General features: G+C 44.7%; 1 protein-coding gene across 1 annotated transcript in view; it reads right to left on the minus strand.

The window, feature by feature from the left end:
• The window catches only part of ENOX1 (ecto-NOX disulfide-thiol exchanger 1), a 554,859-nt gene that overhangs the window by 94,499 nt on the left and 448,268 nt on the right, over positions 1-12,092 (minus strand). The window contains exon 13 of the mRNA XM_073894310.1: positions 11,129-11,313. Within this exon, the coding sequence (XP_073750411.1) occupies positions 11,129-11,313 (185 nt within the window). The remainder of the gene's footprint in view (positions 1-11,128; positions 11,314-12,092) is intronic.

Raw genomic sequence — 12,092 nt, forward strand, 5'->3', positions numbered from 1 at the left:
TGTGTGTGTGTGTGTGTGTGTGTGTGTGTGTGTGTGTGTGTTAGAGAGGGAGGGAGAAAGGAGGCAGCACAGACACACACAGAAAGCACAAAAATGGGAGAGGTAACTACAACCCTGAGGACTCTGCATCAAGGTAAGAGCTGGGCAGGCAGGGTCTTTCCAGCGATCAATTGAATGAAGTGAGTGGTCTATCAAGTGAGGGCCAGATTGGGCACTAACTTTGTTTACGTTTCCCTTGATGACTATTCAGGGTGCTTTGTTAAACAGAGGAGAAAACACAGTCTTTAACTAACCGTCTAAGATCTCGGAGCTGAATTCCCAATCCCCCACTTTGGTGACAATTCCAAATATGTGAGCCGACCAAATGTGGCTGTTGCGCTGGTCAGTGGGCATGATCTGGGGCATGCTTACCACTGGCTTTGTGTGAGTGCTTTAGAGAGGAAGCCTGAAAGGACGGAAGTAAATGTTAACAACTGTTGTATCTGGACACTAGGAGCGATTTCTGTCTCCTTTATGTGCATCTTTTAGGTTTCCAAGTTTGCTGCATGGAGTGTATATTTTGTGAAAAGGAAAATAAAACAAAAATTAAAATGACAAACCTAGACCCAGAAAAACCGCAAATCCCGCCCACGTTTGTCTTCCTCGCTCTTTATGCTCGCCTCAGATAAAGAGAATTTTTTTTTCCCCTCTGACTCATTCCTCTCCTTCCTTCTTTGTCTCTGTGCCGTGTTGTCGTGTCCACCAGGGTTCTCCCCGCGTTCTCTCCACCGCGCTCCTTTCTGAGGAGGAGGAGGAGACTGGCTGGTCTTCCAGCCGCCCTCCTGTTTCCTCTTCTCACCAGCTGCACAGAGAGAGCCCCAGGGCCCTGTTCCCTCCCCGCGCTGCCCAGTTGGAGAGCCCGATAATGACAGCAGTCTGGCCGGGAGCATGACACCTGCTGTATAGAGGCCGCGGCAGTGTGTGCCGGCCGGGTTTGGGGCGCCGCGGGCAGGGCAGGAGGCTGCCTCTGAGTGTTGGCAGACCTCAGAGAGAAGTCAAGGCCAGAGCACGGGGATTCATTTTAGCATCCGTGGCCGGAGGGGGAGATGACAACGGGTCCGACGGATGGAAAGGCCAGTGCGTGTCTGCCGCCAAAGCCCGTTTTGATTTACTACATTTAAGAAAAGATCCATTTCACTATAAATCTGGTACTCTTGGTGTCATAGGGCTTTGAAGTCAGGAGGCAATTTCCAAAGGAGGTGGTGGAAGAGAGGGTCGTTCAAAGGTCATCCAAGGGCTGCAGCTGACAGTGGTGGGAAAAGCAGAGTTGCTTTATCCTGGGGATGGCTGCAAATCTACGGGAGATTCGCTAGTTCCCATGGCAGATGTCGGGGAAAGCAGTCAAAGGTAGAAGCCAAACGATTTTAAATGGTCTGCAGGGCAATGTCATTATTTCTACCCCTGGCTCCTACATTGATTCGGCTGCTAGCCTCATTATTTTTCCGAAGGGATGATTACTAATGAGGATGCATTTGATGATCGCATTAATTAATGGAAGAGCAGGGTAACTAATTATGAGATGAAGCCTCCCATAGTTAAATTTTATTAGGGCTTCTTCTTCCCTTCCCAGAAGTGAAGAGATTTATTTTCCAAGTTCACATTTAATAAATAAAAGCCCCATGTATGTTATTTTCTTTTTGCTAGCTCTTACTCTGCTAACAGGAAGACCCAATCCAGGGCTACGACAGTCGGAAAACAGGCAGTGGGTTCTTGCCAGTAATATTTCTAGCAATCGACAAGCGTAGAAGGGCCGACCGAGCTTTCTGCTCTTCCGCTCTGCTGACGACTACAGTTCTGGAGCACCACTTACAGAGTACCCTGTGGACAGCTTTGGAAGAACAGACAGAATGCCAGGGTTGTGACAGACAGACCTGGGTTGGCATTCTGAGTCTGCCAGGAACATGCTGTTCCCTGGGAGAGCCACTGGACATCTCTCGGTCTCCATTTCCTACCTGAGAAGCTGAGATAAGCACTCAGAGTTCAAGTGCTCCTGAGCTGTGAGCACTGGGGGCAGTGATGTGAATCAGCAGTGGGGATGGGCCTTGCGGGGCAACAGCGGGGGGCCACCTGCTATTAGGAAACTCCCACTTGGATGTTCCAGACTTGCTCTGCAAATCCCGTGTCTTCTCGTAAACCTCTCCATTTCTTCATATTTTTATGTAAAATGGGGCATTCACGCTTTGTGTAACAGCTGTCCAAACTGTTCATATACCTGATCCCATTTGATTGCAACAGCCCCTGACTGAGGATGGTGCACCTGTTGTCCACAGGAAGGGCCCAAGGTTCAGACGGGCTGACTGATGCAAAGGTGTACAGAATATAGGCTGGAGCCAACTCTTCCTTCTGCTGGTTCAGGGTTTTCATTTCCTTGTGAAAAAGCTTGGTGCTGCTCAGCGGGCACAGAGGTGGTTAGTGATCTCCTTCCTTATCTTATGGTCTCTGTCCAGTGAAAATGGCAAGATACCCCGTGGCCCATCCTCGTGTGAAACTGCTAAAAAAAAAACTTAAGGTTTCCCCTCCCTTATCACTGCTTCCCGTTTTTGTATCTTGTCCAGAGTCAGATGGGAATGTGCTTTTAAGACTTCCCGACCCCGGTGTGGATGTCAGCTATGATTATTTCGAACAGGTCGGGCTTTGTAATGGCAAGTGTTGGGCCAAGAATCAGAGAATCGGTTTCTTTTCTTTTTTTTAAGATTTTATTTATTTTTCAGAAAGAGAGAAAGAGAGAGCACAAGCAGGGGGAGTAGAAGGGAGAGGGAGAAGCAGACGCCCGGCTGGGCGAGAACCCTACGTGAGGCTTGATCCCAGGCCCCTGGGATCATGACCTGAGCCAAAGGCAGATGCTTAACTGACTGAGCCACCCAGGCGCCCTGGAGAATCGGTTTCTATTTCTGGTTCCAAATGTACCTAATGACCCTCCAAGAGTCTCACACCGAAGTGGGATGCACACACTCTTCAGATGTGCCAGGGACTGCAATCTGCAAATGCTAGAAAACACACATGCTCCTGGTGGGAACTCTATACATGACTTTTAAGCAGCCTCATGAAAAGTGTCACTGAATTATAAATGAGGATTATCATCACTGTCTCATGGGCTGCTATCATAATGCATCACCCCAAGACACTTGGCTAAAGAATGGGTAGGGAATGAAAGTACATGCTCTGGGGAAGTGAAGTACCAAAAAAAAAAAAAAAAGGTAAGACAATAGTGGACCCCAAATTTGGCTGTGGTGAACCTTGATGTCCAGGCCTCAAAACTTTTAAAAGCCATATCATCTGAGAGATATGTATGTTTTATACGCTTTCTGATTCTAGTAAAATGTCAAAGACTTTTAACATGAAAGTGGGCAATGTTTTAGGAGTTGTTTTCTATTCAGAAAGAAAAAGATGTCAGTGAGAAAGTTGAAATAGAATCAAATCAACATAGGGTGTGTCTCTGTAGTCGTCACTTGTCTAGATTCCAGATTTGTATGTGTGTGTTTATGTACATACATATTTTTTGAACTTTTTAAGATTAAAGGTTTTCTACTTACACATGAAAGTCTAAAAAAAGAGTCTCTTTCTCTACACTGTAACAATGTGATTGTCTTTTTTTGTTGTTGATGTTAATAATGTGATTTTTCTGGCCCTGTCCAGTGATAACGAATTATTTTCTGCACTGATGTTTTCATATATTAAAGATATTATGATAATGTTGTTAAGGGCTTCTTCCTGAATGAGGAAACAACCAGATCATGATGTATGTGCTATTTCTTCCTTCTAACTGACCATTTTTGAGGTTCATAAACCCTACTGAGAAGGAATCCCCATAATACGGGCGCCTGGGTGGCTTGGTTGGTTGAGCGACTGCCTTCGGCTCAGGTCATGATCCTGGAGTCCCGGGATCGAGCCGCGCATCGGGCCCCCTCCTCGGCAGGGAGTCTGCTTCTCCCTCCGACCCTCCCCCTTCTCATGCTCCCTCTATCTCATTCTCATTCTCTCTCTCAAATAAATAAAATCTTAAAAAAAAAAGGCATCCCCATAATACATTGTAGCTGAAATTCCAAACTAATCAACCCTTAGCTCACTTGTCTAAATATTTCATAAAACCTCTTAAAATAGAATTTATCATTATAAAAATGTTGAATTTCTTCTTTTGGAAAAATGTCTTTTTCCCTTTTTCTTGTTCTATGTTTATGCTTGTGTCATTTTCCTTACTTTTTTTCTAACTGCAGCAGAACTGTTCTTCCCACTGTGTCTTCCGCGACCTCTCCATGTCCTTCTCCCTCCCTCAAGAACAGCTTCTGCTCTTCTACTCTGTGCACAGCCATTTGAGCTGATGTTTGCCCCCCCCCCCATCCCATCGGGTCTTTTTCTCAATTCCCTGCTTCTTTTACTCCTCTAGGACAAAAAAACAAAAAACAAAAAAACAAAACAGAGTGGATAAAAAGTTAACCATTTCTCTATCGTTATTCCAGATTTCAGCCTCTTCCTATTTGTCTCCCTTTCCTTCAACCTAAAACCCTCCTAATTTGCGTATCTGCCCCCTTGTCCGGAAGCAGCTATCTTTACTCCTAAACATGCTGCTTTAAGTTCCCATGTCCATTCCTCTTAGATATCTGTAAAATGTGCCCGCTGTTCTTGCTTTCCCTATAGATTTCTGGACAGCCGGAATAATTTGCAATACCCTTCCCCTGTCCACCTCACGGGCCCACATCTTAACCAAGAATTCATGAGGGGTGCCTGGGTGGCTCAGTCAGTTAAGCATCTGCTTTCGGCTCAGGTCATGATCCCAGGGTCCTGGGATCGAGTCCCACGTTGGGCTCCTTGCTCAGCAGAGAGCCGGCTTCTCCCTCTCCCTCTGCCACTCCCCTGCTTCTGCTCTCTCTCTGTCAAATAAATAAAACCTTAAAAAAAAAAAAAAAGAAAAAGAGAATTCATCAGAGGACTAGATTAAAGTTCAAAGCCCCTGAAACAGGTTCTTGTTCAAGATGTCAGACACAGAACATGTGTGTCTGCTCTTTGGTTTTCCTTCCTCTGGAAATGCAATTAAGCTGGCTGTCAGTGAATACACTTAAAAGAGCAGAAAGAATGGGAAGGGACTTCCAGGGAGCTCTCACATAAGACAGATTCTGGCATTTGTGGGAACCCCAACTGTTCCGCAAGTGAAGCCTGGCAGTCAGGGCAACACCACATGGGAGGAGGTGCCGTGGCAGGGAGAGGTAGTGGGGAGGAGAGCGGGACCCAGCCTCGAGCACGGCCGCCCCCACGGCTCCCCCGGGAAGTCATCCCGACCTGCCAAATGGAAGCACACCAGCCAACACCACCCCATGAGAAGAAACCTGCAGCAGCAAAGAGACAGACTGAGACCCAAAACCAAAGACCCAATCCTGAAATAAATAGAAATGACTCAGGAACAAACAGAATTTTAAGTATTCTAATTAGTATTCTCAAAAAGATTTAAGAAGATACTGAAACCAAAAAACTAAGAGTGTACAAAGAGACAATAATGAAAGAAGACAAAGAACACTTGGAAATAAAATAACATGATGATCAAATAGAAACTGCGGTGGAAAGGATAAAAGATAAGAGTTTAAACAGATTAACAGGAGAAAAAAAAATGGTAACGAGCAGGTAGCATCAGCCTCATAAAGGTCCGTTATCTGACTGGTGGGCATTTCAGAAAGAAAATAAAAACGGAAAACAAAAGTGAAAAATTATTAAGGAAACAGAGACACTCCTGTTGCAAACTCCTGCTACATCTGTCTGTATTCTTTGCCTGCCGAACTTTTCCCAGGTTCTTCCCAGCACCACCTCTTGAAGCCTGCTGGGAGCAGCGGGCCTGCTGGGCTTCCGAGGATATTTGTAATTTTTAAGGGACATGCTTTTTATGTTTCAGAAGTAAACTTTGTTTTAAATCCTCTGAAATTTTCTTGGATGTGCTCATTTCACCTGTCTTTCCCTAAAATTTTCTAATGGTCAAAAACACAACCATCCCCACCGCAGTGGCCTTCTGCCCCACGGCCATCAACACCACCACCTATGGCACCATTCCTGCTGCCAGGATCATCATCCTGGCTTTGACATGGATGTATAAGACTTTACTGCATGGGAACGTGGGAGAGGAAATGAGCACAAACCTTTCATTGTCTCTTTTCTTTCTTTCTTTATGTACATACTTATGTATATTTAGATTTATTTATTTATTTTAGAGACAGAGAGCGAGCAAGCTGGGGGAGGGGCCGAGGGAGAGAGAATCCTCACGCAGACTCCCCACTGAGCACAAAGTCTGACGTGGGGCTTAATCCCAGGACCCTGAGATTATGACCTGAGTCAAAATCAAGAGTTGGCCGCCTAACCGACTGAGCTACCCAGGCGCCCCTCATTATCTCTTTTAAAAAGTACTTACTAAGCAACTGAATAGTTTAGAGAGGATTTCAGACAAGATGATTTACTTATGTGGTCAGAATCACTCACTGATGTCATTTCAACACACTTTCATTTATTTCTTAATATCTGTCCCAAAGATGAGTTCTTGAGCAACATTTGGCAATGCTAGCTGGGGCTACTATATATTTTAAGAAAATAATAGTATTATATGTCTCTGTCTCCTTCTGTAAAATTAGCCTAGATTAGTGAGGTTTATAATACATATACAGAAAAATCATACAAATATTCCTTTTCCACCATAAGGAGAAAAACATTTGTCAGTTAATTTCTAAAATGCTGTCAATTATAATAATCCTCTTTTCCCCAGTTTTGTCCTGATTTTGCTAAATAAAAGTTGTCAAGACAGCTGACTAGCCCTGGTCTTTAACTAATGTCAAGCCAAGAGTGTTAGAAATCCACTGCTCTATATGGGCCAATGGTTTACTGGCCTAAAGACAGCTGGTCTTCAGATGACATTTGCTAACACTATTAAAAAGCATTGGCTCAAAGTATTTATGAGGGACCCTTCTGACATAATCATCATCAGTCACACAGTTTTATGATCAGCAGCTTATAATGGGATCCTGTTGTTATATGAATATTTACCAGTCCTGTCAATATGATTTACAAAAGGCTTCAAAAGGAATTGATTTTTAAATTGGTTATTTAAAAATATGATATATTGACCTATCCTCATGAATGAAAATACAAGTACTATTTAAATTTAGGTGTGGTTAAAACCATAATGAGGCTAAAAAAGATAAAACAAAACAAAACAGACCAACCTTACCAAGCGCTGACTGACAAGGAGACAGAACGACTGGAATTTTCCCATATCCCATGGGAATGATGATGGTAAAGACACTTTGGGAAACAGTCCAGCCATTCCTTAAAAAAGTTAAACATACTGACCATATGCCCCAGCAATTCTAGTCCTAGGTATTTACCCAAGTGAAATGAAAATTTATGTCCAAACAAAAAGTCTGTAAGTGAACGTTTGCAGCATATTTATTCATCTTAGCCCCAAAGAGGAAACACCCATATGTACATTAACTGGTGACTAGATAAACAAATTATGGCTCTTCCTTACATTGGGATACTATTCAGCATAAAAAGGTATGAACTACTGATACATATGGCGAGGGGATGTGGGAGAATCTCAAAATCATTATGCTAGCTGAGAGAAGCCAGACTCGAAAGTTCATTCTATATAATTCCACTTATATGACATTCTGGAAAAGGCACAACCATAAAAGGTAGAAAACAAATCTGTGGTTGCTGGGAGTCGGGCTGACTAAAAAAGGGGATAAGGGAATTTTTTGGGGGGTAATAGAACAATTTTATATATTGATTGTGGTAGTGGTTTCACGAGGGTATCAATTTGTCAAAATTCATAGAACAGCAACCCTAAAAAGAATATTTTTATTATATGTACATTTTGCCTCAATAAATTCAGTGTGATGATTGGAAGGTAAATGAGAGTTTAAGATAGGCATACCCTTTCCTTGTATACTTAAAGATACAAATGAAAGCCAACAACCTCGCTCTCCTTGTGGCAGAGACAGGTTAACTTCATTGCCAGCTTAAGATCAGGTAAAGGCTCCAGTGTTACCATGGATACAAGCTATTATTTCCTTTTGTGTAAAATCTCTAATATTAAATGGTGACTCACATGGACTATAGGGGTAGACTCATAAACAACCAGACAAAGTCACCCAAGGGTTTTCAGCCCTAGGACCCCTGCCCATAACGTTTCCTTCATGAACCTAAGAGAAACTATAATGTCAATGAAGATATCTTTAAGGGATTAAAAAAAGAAAGGGTAAAAACTTTTTGGCTAAACTTGAGGGCAGTTCTAAAAATGGCACGCTAGCGTTAAGGCTGTGAAAACTGTATTTTCTTTTGTTTGTTACAGAAATAATTTCCCATAGATCAGTTGCTAAAACAACAACACGTCGGAGGCTAACCTCTCCTCTAGCAGTTGACTTTCCTGTGAGATCAGGGTTTTCTAATTAAGACAGTGGATAGTGGGCAGATTGAGAGTAAATTTGAAAATCAGCAGAATTCTTTGTGGTAGGGCTCAGATTAGCAAGGTGTGGTAATTTATTCAAAATGATATGAAGGTAAAAATTGACTCTTAAAGGGCACTTATTTTAGAACTCTATTTAAGATGTGTTGCCACAGAGACTGCCATGCATCCACCTAATAACCACTAAAAATTAAAATCATAGCTGCTGCCGCTGAGTGAGTGCTTCCCACATTACTAGGAGGAGCTACACATACCTCTAGGATGTAGCCTTGCTATTTATGGTCCCCAAATCCGGAGCTCCCTGCAGGCTCCATGCTAGTCCTTCCCTCTGTGCTTCTGTCCATTATTCCGACATTTAACAAATATATTTACCTACCATGTATCTATTAGTGATTGAATTATGTCCCCTCAAAGTTTCCATGTTGAAATCCTAGCCCCCTGTGCCTCAGAATGTGATGTTATTTGGACACAGAGTCATTACAGGTCTGACTAATTAAGATGAGGTCATCCTGGAACAGCATGGGCCCCTCAGTCCTATACAAATCGTGTCCTTATAAAAAGCAGAAATGTGGACGCTGACACGCACAGCGAGAGTGCTATGGGATGATGGAAGGCAGAAAGTGGGGTGATGTGTCTCCAAGCCAAAGAACACCGGAAGCTAGGCGAAAGAACGGGGAGCAGATTCTCCTCACAGCCCTCAGCAGAACCAACTCTGCCGACACCCTGATCTGGCACCTCTCACCTCCAGAACTGAGACAATACATTTCTGTTGTTCAAACCAAACCCTACGGAAACCAAATCCCACAAAACAAAATAAAACTGAAGTACGTTTCCTACTGACAAGAAGATTCTGCAAATGTCTGAAAAGCTGCCGCAGTGCAACACCTCCTTCAAGGGACCGGGGGTCCGTGGTGACTTCCGGCATTGCTCCTGTGTGGACCCCGCACGTCTCTCACCCAGGACCCCGCGCCAACCCCCTCGCATGCTCCTCCCTCACTGATGGGCTCACCCCTACCTCCTCAGACTGCTCTCAGATTCAAATCTTTGAGCACCGTCCCAGTTTTATCAACTAGTAAAGCAAATGGGGCGATCGTTCCTAGAGGAAAAGAGGGCCCATTGCATGAGGCATGAGATGGTAGCCACGGTCTGGGGGAATCGACAGACAGACTCCGTGGTCTCTGGGGGAATGGAGAGACAGACTCTGCTCCTGGCAGAGGCGCCGAGGCACAGCCAGCATCGGGGCATGTGGACAACCCCAGGAGCCTCGCAAAGCAGCTGTTACACCCATTTCCAAGCGCGGGGACCTGAGCGGCGACTGTAATGACATTTTCCTGGCTGGCTCTGACCTCTGAATCGCACTGATTAGTCTAACACACACTGTGAAACATCAACCAGTTAGGACTCAAAGCCAAGACTCAAAAATTGCTTTAAAATGGCAGGAGATGGTTAAGACATAATTTCTGTGACTTGGTCATTAACTTGTTTATATCCCGGTCTGCACATCTTTTTTTTTTTTTTTTTTTAATACCCTTTCCTCTCAATTATTTTTCCCTGCTTGGCTAATGTTTCTGTAGCAGTTACCTCTAATCATTAAGACACTTTTGCAGGGAATTCATGCTCCTGATCTTGGAGAGCAGTCAATATGGATGGGGGAATTAAAACAATATCTTACTCAGTATATAGTTTAGTTGCCCATCATTCTATTTACATTTCCCTTGTTTAAATAAAAACAGGGCTTTTTTTCCCCCAGAAAAGAGTGGTTAGGTTTGTACATTCTGAGGGGTAATACAAAATACCCACGTGTGATGATAACTTATGCTATATTGTTCTAAGGTAACTCGAAGGCTCAAACACCGTAAGTCTATCACACGTCACTTGATGTTTTCAGAACTCGATCCTGCTATGAGTCTTTGATTCTGTTCCCCGACTGCTGTGCTGGGGTCTCCCGTCCCCTCAACCCCTCACCCCACAGTCTGTGCTCCTTCTCCTTCCTCCAATGCCCCGCAGCTCCTGTCTCTTCCTAATGACTTCCACAGACACATCTTTAGCTTCGATGTGGGAGGCCGAAGTCTGGCGCCCCTTCACAAAAGCACAGACACCACCCTGTTTCCAAACCTGCCCATTCTGCTGCTTCACCCATTCCATCAACAAACATGTCTTAACTATGCACGGTAGTGTGTTCGTGAAAGCCCGCTAGATCCTCCGCGTAATCCAGAAGAAGTGAAAACAGCGGAGTTTACCTTTACACGGAGCTTGGAACGAAAGCCCGTCAACATGCTTTTAACTTAGAAGTTCTCAGAGGGCAAAACACTTGCGTCATGATCCGCAAGGATTTTCTGACCATTTGCCACGAGGCTAAATTCCATCCACAAACCTCTCTACCTCCTAGATTCTCTTCCTTAGCTTCCTATCTCGAGGGTGTATTTCTTCAACAGATTTCTTTGGCTTTGATATTTCTCCACATTCTGCCTTTCTGCACCCATTAGCACTTTCCCTTCCTTGCAACCGAGCAACCGGTTGCCCGTTCTCTTCCTTCACCTTTCCCGGCAAATGGCTGCCATTTCACTTCCACTTAATACACACGTCCCTTTCCCTCAGACAGAAGAGAAAGAAAAAAAAAACAACAAAAAACAAAAAACGGGGCCCGGGTACCTGCTGCATGCCTTGCATGGTCTGCTGCAGGAACTGCAGCTGCTGGTCCTTGGTGACGGTTTCCTCTGTTCGAAAAAGCTGTTCCTTCTCTTGTTTCAGCAGCTCCACCTCATTCCTGTAGGCATCCAGCTGCCAACGGAGACTGTCGTTCTCCTCTTTAAGAGCATAGGCCTGAGCGGCCAGGGCTGAAAGACAAACAGAACGAGCTCCAGTCAGTCACCTTCCTGCATAGACGGAGGGGAGGCCTTTCGTGGGAAGGGCAGTCTCTCGCCCCAGCTCGGAAACAAAACCCAAAGGCCTTGCCCCGGGGCTCTGCTCTTGCGTTTGGCGGGTATCACTGCTTTCGGCAGTTTTATCTATTCTATTTGGGGAGGAATGCTTGCTGGGGGCACAGGAGTCATTCCTTCCAAAGTCCTGTCTCTTGACCTCTGCCCCCAACCCCCCTCTCAGAAGTCGGCACGTGTGGCTAGGTGGTGACAACTCCGGGCAACAATAGTACCCACCCTAGTACTGTTTCTACAGGCTGGCGTGGCGGCTCTTGGGGCCACTTTCTTTCCAACCGTCCCACAGGTTGAGGCCTGCAGCAGCCACCCAGACAAGGAAGGAATCGACAGGCCCGCCATTCCTCCCTGCACGGCTGCTGGGATGCTTCGCACAGCTTGTTTGTTTGCTCCTATCAGAAGGGTAACTTGGTTCCATTTGCTTCACCCACAGATTAAAACTCTGCTTCCCTACAAGGCTGAGTGTTTACTCGAATACTCCTTCCTGAAACCTAAAACTCTCTAGGTGCAGATCCAGACCTCACACACATCTCCATCTTACCAAGAGACAGAGACCATTAATGCAGGGTCTTCCACATCTCAAAGTCTCAGAAACAGCAGAGACTGAAGAGAAGAGTGAATGGTACAGAACAACACTGAGGATGGTTTACAGCTTATTGCTTTGTGGCCTCTTCAGGGTAAGA

The sequence above is a fragment of the Callorhinus ursinus genome, unplaced genomic scaffold (assembly GCF_003265705.2).
Source record: "Callorhinus ursinus isolate GAN/ISIS: 27379988/994484 unplaced genomic scaffold, GSC_fseal_2.0 scaffold7, whole genome shotgun sequence".
NCBI classification, from domain to species: domain Eukaryota; kingdom Metazoa; phylum Chordata; class Mammalia; order Carnivora; family Otariidae; genus Callorhinus; species Callorhinus ursinus.